At 39.1% G+C, this 17,916-nt stretch overlaps 1 protein-coding gene across 1 annotated transcript in view; it reads right to left on the reverse strand.

Annotated features, from left to right (window-relative positions):
• The window catches only part of LOC123500451, a 585-nt gene extending 452 nt beyond the window's left edge, over positions 1 to 133 (reverse strand). The window contains exon 1 of the mRNA XM_045249167.1: positions 1 to 133. This exon is cut by the window's left edge and continues 452 nt beyond it. Coding sequence (XP_045105102.1) covers positions 1 to 133 — 133 coding nt within the window.
• Positions 134 to 17,916: the final 17,783 nt, after the last annotated feature.

The following is a 17,916-nucleotide window of genomic DNA, read 5'->3' on the forward strand; positions in this document are numbered from 1 at the left end:
TGTACTGCAGACTTGGATAGGAATTTCCAGTGGCTAGGAAGCGAAGGGTGGCAGCCAGCTTGAGTCCAACTTGAATCGGTTCCCTCATGAAGGTGGACTGCTTCTGGAGGCGAGGGGTTAACTTCTCAACCATCTCTTGGAACAGGTCAAGTGTGATTCTGAGGTAATTTTGTAGCCCTTTGATCTTCCTTGTGGAGTTCAGTCAGTAGACTGTCATACTGTCCAAACTCGTGCCTTCTGGTCAACCATTCCCTGACCCACACTTTCCTTTGTATCTTTCTTTGAGGTGGTGTTGCCTTTTCTTGCTTGTCTGCCTCTTCCAACCTTTTCTGCTGCTCTTCAACAATGGCTAGAGCAGCTGCCAGGTATAGGCATCTTCTTCTCTGCAATGATTGTGTCTCTGGTATTCAGCATGTTGTCTCTTCCACAGCCAATCCAAAATGATCAGGGGTTTGGCCCCTTTTATATGGCGTGCCCCAAGTCAGCACGACACCGTCCGAATTGCGCATACTCGTCGTGCCAATGCGGGAAGTGCGTAAACTATGCGCAAACTATGCGTGAACTCGTCGTGCCAGTTCGTGTCAATGTGGACACGAATAGGCACGCAAGCGTGAACTATTCGTGAACTCGTATGCGTGAACCAGTCGTGAACAGTGCGGGAGCCTCCCCGTTCGTGCCTCAAAATGGCACGACTTGCCACGACAAAATCGTGGCCTAAAATCGTGCAAGTGTCCTGATATAATAAGGTCGATTGCTACTTTTGCTTTTACTCTTATTAGAAGTAGTAGTAGCAGTAGTATTTTTAGTATTTTAATTATTATCACTTGCATTATACTTATTATTACTATTATCATTATTATTGTTATTATTATTACTATTATTATTATTATTATTATTATTATTATTATTATTATTATTATTACTATTATTATTATTATTATTATTATTATAATTATTACTATTATTATTATTATTATTAAAAATATCATTATATTATTACCAATATTTTCACCATTATTATTTATTTTTTATTATTATTATTATTATTATTATTATTATTATTATTATTATTATTATTATTATTATTATTATTATTATTATTATTATTATTATTATTATTATTATCATTATTATTATTAATGATATTATTAGTGTTATTGTTTTTATTGTTATTATTTTTCAATAAAACCTTGAAATATTTTCGAGAGAGAGAGAGAGAGAGAGAGAGAGAGAGAGAGAGAGAGAGAGAGAGAGAGAGAGAGAGTTTAGAGTAATAGTAGAGAGAGAGAGAGAGAGAGAGAGAGAGAGAGAGAGAGAGAGAGAGAGAGAGAGAGAGAGAGAGAGAGAGAGAGAGAGAGAGAGAGAGAGAGAGAGAGAGAGAAAGTGTTTACAGTAATATTTTTTGTAGTGCAATACGACTACACTACTACTATCTATACTTTTGTCCTTATGGTACAGCCTATAGCGCCTGTAGGTACACCTGGAGTGTATGGGAAGCACAGTGACTGTCCAGCGTCCACCCTTTAGCGTACACACAATTTTATTTATATTGGTACTCATATCACTTCACCTCCACCTAGAACATGTCTACCATGATGACATGTAGCTAACTTCAAACCACTCGAAAAAAAAAATTCGAAGATTGCACATGGTGGGATTCGAACCTACACATGGACGTCTGCTCCATCCCACGTTCACAACCATATTCACTACTCTTGGCCTATCCTGCTTTCGCTGATACTAGTGAATTTTATTGCCAATTCACTATTAGTAAAGCCCTCCAGCCAGGACTGTCTAGGAAAAACAGATTAAAATAATTAGAAAGTGAATGAAAATAAGAAGAATGGAAGCATATTGATAAAAAAGAGAGAAGAACGGAATCACGGGCGTTCTCGTGGCCCAAGGGTCTGTAAGCTCATGTGTTTGAATCTTGGCCACGGTCGGAGGGTAAAAACAGCATTCACTTGGAGTAAGGGTTCTTTAAGGTGTGGGATTTCAGATAGATGGCTCCCAAAATACCTCTTTTGGCCCGTAGAACCCCGTAAAAAGCCCATATTGTATAACAAATATCTCTACTAAGGTATTGGCGATGGCTCAGAAGAGAAGAGCAGGACCCGCAGCCCTGCTGGCCGCCTCCCGCTACTACACTACTAGTACTCTTGGCATATTCTGCTTTCGCTGATACTAGTACATTTCATTGGCAATACACACTACATAGAAAATGTATATTTCAAATGGCGCTATTCCCAGGTCCATTAAGCCGGGACTGTCTTGGACCTAAAACCCACAAAACTGTACACAAAGGAGAACGTGACTTGGCCGCAGCTTTAAAAATAAAACATTACTATGATTCACGGACCAAATTACCCTAAACATTCCTAATAACTAAATCTAAACAAACATTACGTTTGCAAAAAAGAAAGTAATATAATAATACTTTTATCATAAACTACAAAATATGTAAATATTCTTTAAACAATAAAAAATAACACAAAAAAACCTACACCCTACAAGAAAAGATAGAGAAATGAGAGGAATTAGACGACAGTACTCTCTGTTCTTGCCTCCTTACTCCCCCAGGAGAGATGGGGAGGTGAATGCACAGTGCCTCCCTTCTCTCCCCACTCTGTGACTCTGCCAACCGACCCTGGCATCTCTTAAGGACCACCCTTCTGTCTGACCCTGCCAACGACCCTGGCAACTCTCAAGGAACACCCACCTGACAGAGAGAGAGAGAGAGAGAGAGAGAGAGAGAGAGAGAGAGAGAGAGAGAGAGAGAGAGAGAGAGAGAGAGAGAGAGAGAGAGAGAGAGAGAGAGGAGGAGCAGGAGGAGGAGAAGGAGGAGGAGAAGGAGGAGTATAATGCAGATCAGATAAGAAGAAAACTTCGTGTCTGGCGAGTACAAGGGACCACCCACCTGACCATCCACATGACCATCCACATGACTGGCTGACTGGCCAGCCCTCCCTAGTCCCAGTCTGGCTCGGACCTAACTTAGCAGTTCCAGAGAGAGTGATAATGCAGCCAGTTAAGAAGAAAACCGACCTTGGCAACTGTTGATGGCTATTCACTTGACTGGAAGGCTGGGCAGCCCTCCCTAGTCCCAGACTGGCTCGGACCTATATTAGCAGTTCAAAGACCACCAATATCCTGACCCATCCTGGCAACACTGGTGCGGCCCTGCCGTCTGACTACCAACCTGACCCTGGCCCCTCTAGACCACCACCCTGACAAAATCACCCTGGTAACTCCACAAGCTCCACAAGCACAAGACTCAATCCTCCCTCAATCAGCTTCACCTAACCACCACCTCATTGTGACTCTGCCAAGTCTTCGCACTGATCCTCATAATCCACCTTGGGAAGCAAGAGGTGTGTGTGTGTGTGTGTGTGTGTGTGTGTGTGTGTGTGTGTGTGTGTGTGTGTGTGTGTGTGTGTGTGTGTGTGTGTGTGTGTGTGTGTGTGTGTGTGTGTGTGTGTGTGTGTGTGTGTGTGTGTGTGTGTGTGTGTGTGTGTGTGTGTGTGTGTGTGTGTGTGTAATTCACCTCCTCGGTCGCCTTGGTCACCCAGCCAGTCTTCCCCATTCCGGAGCGAGATCAGAGCTCATAGACCAATCTTCGGGTAGAACTGAGACCACATCAACACACAACACACACCGGGAAAGCGAGGTCACAACCCCTCGAGTTACATCCCGTACCTATTTACTGCTAGGTGAACAGGGGCCACACATTAAGAGGCTTGCCCAATTCCCTAGCTGCTTACCGGGACTCGAACCCGGCCCTCTCGATTGTGAGTCGAGCGTGCTAACCACTACACTACACGGTGTGTGTGTGTGTGTGTGTGTGTGTGTGTGTGTGTGTGTGTGTGTGTGTGTGTGTGTGTGTGTGTGTGTGTGTGTGTATTTACCTGGTTGTATTTACCTAGTTGTAGTTTTACAGGGACTGGGCTTTATGCTCGTGTGGCCCCGTCTTTATATCTACACTTATCCAATCTTACTTTAAACGTATGCACACTCGTTGCAGACACTACTTCTTCATTCAAACTGTTCCACGTCTCAATACATCTTTGCGGGAAACTATACTTTTTAATATATCTTACACATCTTCCCTTCCTCAGCTTCTTACTATGCGATCTTGTGCTTCGACTGGCATATTCTTCTCTCAGGATCAGATACTCATTATCCACTTGGTCCATTCTGTTTATCAATTTATAAACTTGTATGAGATCCCCTATCTCCCTTCTCTGCTATAATGTTGGAAGATCCATAGCCTTTATCCTCTCCTCATATTTCATCCCTTCAAGTTCTGGGATCATTCTTGTAGCCATTCTCCAGCTTCCTTATGTGTTTCTTTTTGTGAGGGGTCCACACTACTCCTGCATATTCTAATCTTGGGCTTATTATAGTACTTATCAGTTTCTTCATCATTTCTTTGTCCATATAGTGAAATGCTACTCCAATATTCCTTAGCAAATTATATGTCTCTCTGAAAATTCTATCAATATGGCTTGCCGGTTGATTATTTTCTTCATCGTCACTCCCAAATCCTTTTCCTTTTTTACTTTCTCCATTTCTACTCCACCTCCCATCTTATAGATTCCCACTGGTCGTCTTTCACTCTTTCCCATTTCCATGACATGGCTTTTATCCACATTGAATTCCATCTTCCACTTTTTACTCCATTCCCAGATCTTATTTAGGTCTTCTTGCAGTATTTCACAATCCTCTTATTGCTTTATGACTCTGCACAGTTTCGCATCGTCCGCAAACAGATTTCTGTAGCTCTTCACTCCTTCTAGCATGTCATTTATATAAATGAGAAAAAGTATTGGCGCCAATACTGACCCTGTGGCACTCCGCTTTTACTGCTCTCCACTTGGACTTCATATCTTTGACTACCGTCCTTATTTCTCTCCCCCTCAAATAATTTTCCATCCATCTCAACATGTTTCCTTTTAAACCACCCTTCTCCTCTAATTTTCACAGTAACCTTGCATGTGGCACTTTATCAAATGCCTTTTTTAAATCCAAGTAAATACAAGCAACCCATCCCTCTCTCTCTCTTGTACCCTATCAACTATTCTAGAGTAGAAACTCAGTAAATTTGTTACACACGACCGACCTTTTCCAAAGCCAAATTGGCTATTTGATAGTAATCTGTTGTCTTCAAGGAACTCGATCCATTGTTTCTTTATTACTCTTTCACACATCTTACATATTACACTAGTTAGTGATACTGGTCTGTAATTTAGAGGTTCTTCCTTTCTTCCGCTCATATATATGGGAACCACCTCATCTCTTTTCCATTCCACTGGTACTGTTCCATTTTCTATTGAGCATTTTATGATGTTGTATATAGGACTTGCTAGTTCTTCCCTACATTCTTTCAGTATTCTGCCTGAGACTTCATCCAGTCCCATTGCCTTTTCTTCATCCAATTCCTTCATTAATTCTTTTATTTCAAGCTTGGTTACTTTAATCTCTTTCATATAGATGGTCTCTCTATTACCCTGTGGTCTCTCAAATTTGGATTCCTTAGTAAAGACCTCCTGCAACTTATTATTTAACAGTTCTGCCATACTTTTTGGGTCTTCCACCATCCCATTTTTTCCTTTTAACCTTTCTATTGTTTCTTTTTGTCTTATTTTTCCATTTATGAATCTGTAGAACAATTTCGGTTGCTGCTTGCATTTTTCGACTATGTCCTTTTCATACATCCTCTCCCCTTCTTTCCTCACTTTAACATATTCATTTCTTACTATCTTGAGGTTTACATTATTTACTGCATTTCTATTTCTCCTCCACCTTTTCCATGCTCCATCCCTTTTCTCCTTTGCCCTGGCACACTTTGCGTTAAACCAATCTTTCTTTCCTTCTTCCCTAGTTCTATATTTCGGGACATATTCCCTGACTCCTGTTTTGTATATTTCCAAAAATAAGTTATATTTCTCTTGCACTTCCTCAGAGTTTTCTATTTCATCCCAGTTAGTGTATTTGAAATAGTTCTTGAGATTCTTAATATCAGCCTTTCTATAATTTAATCGGTCTCCTTTATAGGATTTATCTATATCTTCTTTTCCCTCTTCTATATCCATTTCTAATATTACATGATCACTCTTTCCCAATGGGCACTTATATCTTATATCATCATTCATTTGTATACCCTTTGTAAAAACCAGGTCTAATCTTGCCAGCTCATCATTTCCTCTGAATCTTGTGTTTTCCTTTACTCTTTGGTCCATCATGTTATCTATCATTAGGTTCAGAAATCTTTCTTTCCAGGCTTCTTCCCCAATACCACTTTCATGATTTTCTCAGTCCACTTCTTTACAGTTGAAATCTACTAATATCACTTTTCTCCTTTCCTTAATGATTCTCGTTAGACTCCTTATTGTGTCATCTATCATGTCTTTATATTCTTGATTGGTCCATGAATTTGTTTTTGGTGGCACATATGTTACAATGATTGTTAACTCTTTTTGCATCTTAATATACAGTACTTCTACTTTTCCTTCCCCACATTCCACTTGGTTTACCACCATCTCCTTCCTTGACATTATCATGACTCCTCCTCCTCCTTTACCCTCTGTCTCTCCTCCATACATTATACCTATTATCCTAGTCTATTTTGATTGCCTCATTTAGTTTTGTTTCAGCCAGGCATACAATATCCGGTTCTTCTTTCTTTATGTAATCTCTTAATTCTAATTTACTTGATAAAACCCCGTCTATTTTCGTATACATCATTTTTAGTTTCTTGCCTTTATCACTTTTTAGTTAAACTTGTTCCACTTTTTCCTTTTCCTTCTCTTTTATATTTCCTTATCTTGTCTGTGTGTGTGTGTGTGTGTGTGTGAGAGAGAGAGAGAGAGAGAGAGAGAGAGAGAGAGAGAGAGAGAGAGAGAGAGAGAGAGAGAGAGAGAGAGAGAGAGAGAGAGAGAGAGAGAGAGAGAGAGAGAGAGAGAGAGAGAGAGAGAGAGAGAGAGAGAGAGAGAGATTACTAACGTCGGTTCCATGTCAACTGAACCAGTGCCACTTGCACCAGTACCACATGCACCAGTGCCAACTGAACCAGTGGTCAACTGAACCAGTGGTCAACTGAACCAGTTGTCAAGTGAACCAGTGGTCATTTGAACCAGTGGTCATTTGAACCAGTAACCATCTGAACCAGTGTAAACTGAACCAGTACACTAACTTGAACCAGTACTATTTCAACCAGTGACCATCTGAACCAGTGGTCATCTGAACCAGTGCTACTTGAACCAGTGCAAACTGAACCAGTACTACTTGAACCAGTACTAATTCAACCAGTGACCATCTGAACCAGTGGTCATCTGAACCAGTGCAAACTGAACCAGTGCAAACTGAACCAGTAGTACTTGAACCAGTACTAATTCAACCAGTGACCATCTGAACCAGTGGTCATCTGAACCAGTGCAACTTGAACCAGTGCAAACTGAACCAGTAGTACTTGAACCAGTACTATTTCAGCCAGTGACCGTGTAATACAATTTAACCCTTTTTCGAAGGCCGATGGTACTGTACTCCGTTGTGTAACCCTTTCATTACAGGTGTAACTCGTTTATGTTAGCATCCTCCCTGCACCAGCTTAAACCACGCATACTGAATTAAATTAAATTGTATTACACGGTCACTGGCTGAAATAGTACAAATTCAGTACAAATCCTAGGATTATTTCCTGCTTTAATTAAGTACAAACCTAGGGTTATTTCTTGTTTTAATTCAGTACAAAGCCTAGGCTTATTTCTTGTTTTAATTCAATACAAAGCCTAGGATTATTTTTTGCTTTAATTCAGTACAAAGCCTAGGGTTATTTTTTGCTTTAATTCAGTACAAAGCCTAGGGTTATTTCTTGTTTTAATTCAATGCAAAGCCTAGGATAATTTGTTGTTTTAATTCAGTATGCGTGGTTTAAGCTGGTGCAGGAGGATGCTAACATAAACGAGTTACACCTGTAATGAAAGGGTTACACAACGGAGTACAGTACCATCGGCCTTCGAAAAGGGTTAAATTGTATTACACGGTCACTGGCTGAAATAGTACTGGTTCAAGTACTACTGGTTCAGTTTGCACTGGTTCAAGTTGCACTGGTTCAGATGACCACTGGTTCAGATGGTCACTGGTTGAATTAGTACTGGTTCAAGTACTACTGGTTCAGTTTGCACTGGTTCAAGTTGCACTGGTTCAGATGACCACTGGTTCAGATGGTCACTGGTTGAATTAGTACTGGTTCAAGTAGTAGTACTGGTTCAGTTTGCACTGGTTCAAGTAGCACTGGTTCAGATGACCACTGGTTCAGATGGTCACTGGTTGAAATAGTACTGGTTCAAGTAGTACTGGTTCAGTTTACACTGGTTCAGATGGTTACTGGTTCAAATGACCACTGGTTCAAATGACCACTGGTTCACTTGACAACTGGTTCAGTTGACCACTGGTTCAGTTGACCACTGGTTCAGTTGGCACTGGTGCATGTGGTACTGGTGCAAGTGGCACTGGTTCAGTTGACCGGCAACCACTAACGTCTATCCATCTGACTGGCCCTGGTAATTGACTGGGTAGCCCTCTTTAGTACCAGTCTGCTCGGACCCAACTTAGCAGCTCCAAAGAGAGAGAGAGAGAGAGAGAGAGAGAGAGAGAGAGAGAGAGAGAGAGAGAGAGAGAGAGAGAGAGAGAGAGAGAGAGAGAGAGAGAGAGAGAGAGAGAGAGAGAGAGAGAGAGAGTGTGACGCACATGTGACGTGACATGCTACCCTCCTGACTGAGAGAGAGAGAGAGAGAGAGAGAGAGAGAGAGAGAGAGAGAGAGAGAGAGAGAGAGAGAGAGAGCATGAGTGTGTGTTTGCAGTACATCCCTACCCTCCCTGACTGTGTGTGAGAGAGAGAAAGAGTATAAATACTGTATAATGGACCACCCTCGTGACTGACACTGGCAACTGTTGAGGGCCATCCACCTGACTGGCTGGCCAGGTAGCCCACCCCCTCTCCTAGTCAAAGTTAGGCTAGGACCTAAGTTAGCAGGTCAAATTAAGTTTGTCAGAGATCCGTGTTATGTCATTTACGTACAATAAAAAGAGAATTGGGCCTAAAATTGATCCTTGAGGAACACCACAGCTAATGGGAACATATGATGATTTGCCGTTATTGTACACTGTGTATTGTTTTCTGGAAGATAGATAACTTTGAAACCAAGCATGTGGTAACCCCCGAATGCCGTACGTTTTTAACTTTACTAAGAGGATTTCATGGGATATTGTATCAAAGGCCTTTGAAAAGTCACAAAAAACTGATATTTGCTGTAATTTGTTGTCTATTGCATTGTGAATATTTTGACAAAGTTTGTGTAGGGCAAGTTCAGGAGAAGAATTAGGGCGAAATCCGAATTGTGATTCAGATAGGATTGAGTACTTACAATTTTTTCAAAGATCTTACTGATACTAGGGAGAATTGATATTGGCCTGTAGTTGGTGTGTACGTTTCTCTCACCTTTTTTGTGGACTGGTATAACTCTGGCTATTTGAAAATGTTTAGGAAAACACCCTTCAGTGAACGAACGATTAATTATGTATTCTAAAAATGGGGAGATTTCGTCGCAACATTTTTTTATGACCTTGATATTGATGTCATCAAAACCCGGAGCGGTTGATTTTAAACTTATTACAATATCTTTTATTTCTTGTTGTGTTGTAGGGTATAAAAATAAAGAAGATTGAACAGGTCGTGGCAAAAATTAAGAAAACGAGACTGTCGACTGCTGTACTTTAATTAGCTAGAGTAGTTGCTATGTTGCCAAAGTATTCGTTAAATGATGTTGCTATTTCTGAGGGGGTGTGCAGTGTTTTATTATCGAAAGACATTATATCTGGTAACTTCTTGTCTTTGTGTCTTCCTATTAAGAGATTGATTGTTTCCCATGTCCTTTTAGGATTACCCGAGTCATCTTCGAGTCGACTTTTATAATAGTTTTCTTTGGCTGTTCTTATTAGCGAGGTGAGCATGTTTCTATATTGCTTGAATGATTTTTCATAAGTAAGTGGCCATTTTGCATAGAGTTTTTGTAGCTTGTTTCGATGCTTAATAGAATTTTTTATGCCTTGTGTTATATAAGGCTTGTCTAGATGTTTTATTTGGCAATTGTACTGTTTGAGTGGAAAATGCTGATCATAAAGATCATTGAAATGTTTCATATAACTAGCAAAACTTGCATTCATATCATTAAAAGTCATTATGTCTAACCATTTGTAAGCAGCTAAGCCTTGTTTGAAAAGATCAATGGACGAGTCCTGAAATGATCGCTTACATATGGTGATTTTGGAAGAGTTACTGAAATTTATTTTAGTATCAACATTAAATATACTAAATACAGGAAAATGGTCGCTAATGGAATTATGGAAAATGCCACTTACTAGATGGTTGTGCAGATTGTTAGTCCATATATGGTCTATCAAAGTAGCAGAATTTCTGGTAACTCTAGTGGGCTTGGTAATTACAGGAAAGAAATGATAAGCATAAAACATATTAATTAGGTTATACATCTGATTATTCTTATTGAGGAGGGTTATATTAAAATCTCCCATCATATAACAAGGGACCTTCTCATTTGCTAGATGTTCTGCAATATTTTCAAGAGATGATATGAATTAATTGAAGCTAGCGTTAGGTGACCGGTAAATTATGCCGACAATATATGTAAATGGTTGTATAACTTTTATAAATAGTGATTCAATGTGGGGTGTCTGCAGGGTAAAATCATGTAATTCTAATCCTGTAAAGTTATTGTAAAGATAAATTACAACTCCTCCTCCTTGGGTATTTTTACAACTGTGATAAGCAGTGTACTTACTTATATTATATAGTGGCCTAAGCGAATTTGTCAGACGTGTCTCACAGAGGCCGATAACATCAAAGTCAAATTCAAGTCGATCAATGAACTGGTTTAAAAAAGCATCTAAATGAGAGGGTATGCTACAGATGTTGTAAGACAGTAATTTCAAACAGTCACTGGATACTTCATATGGAAAAGTGTCATCACAAAAACAGTAATTGCATTTAGGTACATTCAATACATGATCATTCAAAAGATTAGTATCAAAATTGAATTCATCAAACTCAGAGAGAGAGAGAGAGAGAGAGAGAGAGAGAGAGAGAGAGAGAGAGAGAGAGAGAGAGAGAGAGAGAGAGAGAGAGAGAGAGAGAGAGAGAGAGAGAGAGAGAGAGAGAGAGAGAGAGAGAGAGAGAGAGAGAGAGAGAGAGAGAGAGAGAGAGACCCACCTGACTGACCACCGGCCCTGGCAGCTGTTGAGGGCCATCCTCCTGACTGGCTGACTAGGCAGCCATTATATGTATTCTTATTAATAAAGGAAGCAAAGGTGTGGAAGGAAGAAAGAGTTACCACAAGGACGGTAAAAAAAGGGAAAGGCATGGAAGGAGACCACACCTGCTTCTTCTTATGGCTTGACTTGTTTTAAGAGAGAGGTTTCAAGAAATTTATATCTTGGCTAATTCTTCACTAATCTAAAAGGGAATTAGCATTGACTCTGGCAAGTCTTTGGAACACAACACCCCACTTCACTTTGACTACCCTGATTGTGACCACCCTGAAGAGGAAGAAGCACCAACACCACTACTACCACCACCAATATTGGAAAAAGAATCACCATCACCACTACCAATATTAGAAGAAGAAGCACCACCACCACCACTACCACAGCCAGCAGAGGAAGAAGAACCATCATCAGGAAGAAGCTGACCCACCTACTACTACTACTACTACTACTACTACTACTACTACTACTACTACTACTACTACTACTACTACTACTACTACTACTACTACTACTACTACTACTACTACTACTACTCCACACCGCCGCCATGAGAATAAAAGTACCAAAACCACCTATCGGACTAAAAAAAAAAAAGCACTACCATCACCACCGCCATCACCGCCACCAGAGGAAGAAGAGGCACCACACCACCACCCTGACTCATCCTGGCAGCTCCAAACACCACCACCCTGACTCATCCTGGCAGCTCCAAAGACCACCACCCTGACTCATCCTGGCAGCTCCAAACACCACCACCCTGACTCATCCTGGCAGCTCCAAAGACCACCACCCTGACTCATCCTGGCAGCTCCAAAGACCACCACCCTGACTCATCCTGGCAGCTCCAAAGACCACCAAACAGGAGAAGAAGGAGAGGAACACAAACGAAGAACGAACAGCAGTAGGCCCTTACTTGAGTGTTTGCACTGCTTTATCTGAACTAACATAAAAAAAAAAGAAAACAGCAAAGGCGAAGGCTGCTCCCCATCCACCACTCCCTCCAGCCCAGACTGGTAAAGAAATAAAGGAATAACACGGAAAAATTGGATGAGAAATTTGATGGTTGATGGTGAGTGAGTGAAGTGTGCAGTGGCCAGGGTCAGGTTGGTGGGGATGGAGAAAAGATTAAAGCACCACTACCAACACAGCTAGAAGTGGAAACAATGAGTCAACTGCCATGGAGGAGGAGGAGGAGGAGGAGGAGGAGGAGGAGGAGGAGGAGAGGAAAGAAGAAGAAGGGGAAGAAGAAGCACCACCATCATTAAAGAGTCCTTCTAATTAGAATTCCATTCATAGTTTCAATTATAAATATTGATAGATGTACAATAATAATAATAATAATAATAATAATAATAATAATAATAATTTTAATAATAATATTGATAAATATAACATTTGTCGTGTCTGCAAGATGCACGATCTTGTTGCGTCCCTAATTTTAAAGACTGCTTTGTGGGTTCAAGGGAACGCCTCTGAGTTTTTTATAAACTTTACTTAATTATATTATTTACAAACATTTACACTTTACGACCCTTACGACAACAAAGAAAACCAGGAAAACCAGGAAATTTTAATCACTCTCTTCACGCAAGGTCCACCTTCAAATGCCTCAGATTCTGTCACATTATATCTTGAACATAAATTCATTACTCACACAATAACTTCATTGATAACAACATTTCTCTCTTCAATTAAACTTTTCTAATGTTCAAGATTTCTTCACAATATTCCCGTTATCCTCAAAAACTCAAATCACGCAATTTAAATTCAAGGATAAGATACATCCTAACACATCCTACAATTTACCTTCCAATAAAAACAACACCTTCCACAACCTACACATAACCATTTTTCCTTTATCAAAATATGACATCAACATTTTTTGTGACTGCATTACAACTGTCTGGCTACACTTACTGGTCTCGAGATAAGCGGCGCGCTCATTTTGACCCTCTAGTCTGACAGCTCTCTCTCGCTGTCCTCTCTCGCCTTCTTGGCGTTCTTGGCTTCTCTATCCTCAGTTGTAATTTCAGTATATTATCTCTCTCTCTCTCTCTCTCTCTCTCTCTCTCTCTCTCTCTCTCTCTCTCTCTCTCTCTGTCTCCTACACCTCCTAATATAGACGCGTTACTTGACTTCTCGTCCATATCATTTTGCTTCCAGCGACCTCTGATTGCTACCAGATATGGGGTGAAGGTTCCAGAAGCTTCATCTTGTAATCTACTGCTCGTCTCCGGCTGTGTTTGTCTTGTCATGACTCACCGCCTCTTGTTGTTCTCCTCGGTGGTCACGGGACTTCTTATCTATCAAATTAGTGATAGCGTCTTATAATCTTGGTACCTGCTTTCGTGTCTCTCATGTTTCTTCATTTATTATTCTCCTTCTTACTTCCATCTTTATCTCTTCATTCTTGCTATCTTCTTTCTTACATATTTCATTTCTTCTCGATTTCCTTGTCACAATACATTAATAATAATATTAATGATAATATTAATAATAAAAAAAAATAATAATAAAAATAATAATAATCGTAATAAGAATAATAAAAATGATAATAATAATAACAATAATAATAATAATAATAATAATAATAATAATAATAATAATAATAATAAAGATAATAAAAATAATAATAATAATAATAATAATAATAATAATAATAATAGTAGTAGCAATAATAATAATAATAATAATAATAATAATAATAATAATAATAATAATAATAATAATAATAATAATAATAATAATAATAATAATAATAATAATAAAAAAATAAAAATAATAATATTAATAAAAATAGTAACAGTACTACTGTTACTGCTACTACTACTACTACTACTACTACTACTACTACTACTACTACTACTACTACTACTACTACTACTACTACTACTAATAATAATAATAATAATAATAATAATAAAAATAAATAATAATTTAACAATACTGATAAAAATATTACCATTATTATTATTATTATTATTATTATTATTATTATTATTATTATTGATAAAATTAATAATAACAATAATAATAATAAAACAATAATAATTATAATAATAATAATATTATCATTATAATTATTATTATTATTATTATTACAACAACTACTACTACTACTACTACTACTACTACTACTACTACTACTACTACTACTACTACTACTACTACTACTACTACTACTACTACTACTACTACTACTACTACTACTACTACTACTACTATTACTACTACTACTAATGCTACTACTACTATATAAACAAGAACAACAACAAAAACAACAAAAACAAAAACAACAACAACAACAACTCTACTACTACTACTACTACTACTACTACTACTACTACTACTACTAAAATTATTATTATTGTCGTGATCCGAGCTTTTGCACGACGTTGCACAAATTGTCTAGCTACTGGCTATAAATAGTCAAAGGTTTTTTCTATCTTTAATTAACAAAAATAATATCTATACATAAGGTGTTCGATACGGCGCCGACAAGTAACAATCACAACTCTTTCTGTTGCCTCCTCCACTGCAATTACTACAATTTCTCTTACAACATCCTTAAGAATTACATTAATCTCGTACATATTCTCGCATCAAAACGGATTTCACTTCAAACATCATCCACTATATCTTCATAACGTATTACAACATCTGAACACGGTGCTTTATTTATCAGTAAATCTCATATGTAGTACGTACAATATTACCCCTTTTTTCCCAGCTACCCGTATATAAGAATGACCTTCACTTGGTACATGAATGCAAGCAACCACGTGACGTACCACCAAATATATTACCATACACATATAAATTACCTGACTCCGTTCAACAAAAATGACAACGTAAAACCACCGAAATATAATGACAAATATTGATATTTCCACACAAGTGACTTCCCACAAGTAATCTCTTTCTCTTGGTACCCATACATGGAACCACGGTAACTTCGTACACAAATACACACTGGTAAATATGTTATGTAACTTATTCGTCAGAGTAACACACATGCACATACGTAGGTAGCCGTATACAAATTCCCTTACTCATAGATGAAAACCCAAGTATATAGCGACGTCATTATGAACCAAAGTACAAACACATAAACCAATATAAACTAATACCACCTAATACCTAAACCTCCTATCATGATTCCTCCTCCATTCTAATTTACCTCAAAAGACTGCATTGCAACTTATAGCTCCACTTACTGGTTATATATGAAGTACAAAACGCCGCCCCCAGCTATGCAGCCGAGGGTGGCCCGCTTAGAGCCGCGGTTGTCCTCTCTGCTTCCTCTCTCCTCTCTCTCTCCCCAATCCTCTACAATTTCCCTTCAGGAACTTATGGGGGCGTGTCTTGACCCACACAACACGCCCATCAGAATGTACCGTTCACTAATCAAGTACAAGCTCACGTGAACTCCACGTGTGGTATGAACAACATCCAAGAACGACAATAACACCACAGAATGTTTACCTGACCTGGGCTATATATATCTGCCCGGGCTGCCCTGGGTTAACTGGCCTGGGTCATTAAATGTTTCCTTTTGACCTTCCTGCCCTTCCTAATCTCTTTTATGGCTGGATACGGCTACACACCGCATACTGGCGAACTATCATATATATCCATATTTCTTTATTTCTTGTTTCTTCATATTTCTCATATTTCACTTATGATGTGGGCACTTGACATTATTATTATAGAATTATATTTTATATAGCATTATAGTATTAACAATAATATTATCATTATTATAACAGTATTATTACAAATTACTGTTATTATTACTAATTACTATTACTACAATAGTATTGCAGTAATACCAATTTTATTATCATTATTATTATTATTATTATTATTATTATTATTATTATTATTATTATTATTATTATTATTATTATTATTATTATCATAATAACTTCAGTTCCCCTGAAGAAGCCACAAGCGAAACTAGTCGGGAATAAACTTGTAACCGCCATAGGATAAGTAGGACCCATTGTACATAAGTATATAGGAATATGATGCAATATTTCATAATGTGGTGCAACATGTATAAATGCTGACCTCGTCTTTTCCTTTAAACAGGGGTTGCAGTGTTTCTCATATAACTAACTAGGGGTTTGTTGCATTCATGATTGACTCAGATAACTAAAACAAATTAATGTAATCTCTATGGGTAGGATGCATTTAATATAGGTATCACTACCAGTGAGAAATAAATGTAATGCACGACACACTACACCCAGTGGAAAATTCCCCGTCACATGACCGACGCCCTGGTGTCAGCACATTTGGAGGCTGGGCGCCAGTGCTTCCATTTTAGGGTAAAATACCCTAAACTAGGGTAATTGGACCCTTCTTAGGGTAGTGTTTACGGTAATGCATAAACTAGGGTAATTTTAGGGTAATCTGCCATCCTATGCATAGGTGTGCTTGGAATGGTGCCAATCTGGTGGCAGGCTGGTTCTCTTTCATGTTCGATTCATGTACACAATCATCCCCGTGACTTGTATCATCCCTTCACCCCCACCCCATTCCCTTTCTCCCCAGTCTCCACTCACCCGTCTACTACGCGTACACGTTTTGGACCTATGGACGGTTAGATCACAGTTCACACACAGAGTCAGTCACTTATGAGGACGAGTCCACACAGAGTAGTCGCAGTAGTGGCTGTATTGTGTAGTCCTGTGTGTGTGTTTGGGGGGCAATATTTAAACTTATGTATGATAAGAGTGCATTAATCAACAATAATTAATGGGCAACTTCGACAATCTAGGGTAAAACACTCGAATCTAGGGTAAAATTGACAAAAATGTAGGGTAAGATTTCATCAACTCATGGAAGCACTGCTGGGCGCGGTGGTCACCGGCGACGACGGCAGAAGGAAGTTAACCGGCGACTGGGAAGTGCAGGGTGTGTCAAGTGTGTGTGTGTGTCTGAACTGTGTGCTGCGGGAACTAAGTGACTCGGTGAATTCAGTGACATTACAAACAATTTCCCGAGTTTAAAACACGTTTCCGTATGTTCTTGTGGGTGGCGTGTGGACAGCACTTGTAAACTTGTACATAATATACTAACTTTTACAAACTGAGTTTTTCCTTGTACACCTTGGTTGATAAGAAACACTAAAACTACCAGTGAAACCGCTCGGCTGGACAATAAATAAAAACAATAAACTTAATAACTTTATGTGGGCCTACAGAATCTACAGTTGGGCTGCTAATCAAACAAAGTTAAGCCTCATACAACCTAACGCGCTTAACAAACTTAACTCCTTATATGTTAGCATGTCCTTTATTTTTCCCATACTCCCTTTCTGTCTGACGTCACGTCCTTCCGCTCAGTCCTCGCTCGCCGCCGCCTCGGGCGACACGTACGCCTCCTGCCTCTCGTTTCGCTCGGTTTACACTTGTTGTGTATTGTGCTACCGTAAATACACTTTCATAATGGACTCACGTGTCACCATGCTACCCCCCCTGTTTTACGACAACTACCACATAATTGGTAGCAGCGGTGAAGGCCAGTGATATGCGAGTGACTCAGTGACGCCATGGTGTAGAGTGGAGA

This window comes from Portunus trituberculatus, unplaced genomic scaffold (genome assembly GCF_017591435.1).
Source record: "Portunus trituberculatus isolate SZX2019 unplaced genomic scaffold, ASM1759143v1 PGA_scaffold_273__1_contigs__length_138927, whole genome shotgun sequence".
Lineage (NCBI taxonomy): Eukaryota > Metazoa > Arthropoda > Malacostraca > Decapoda > Portunidae > Portunus > Portunus trituberculatus.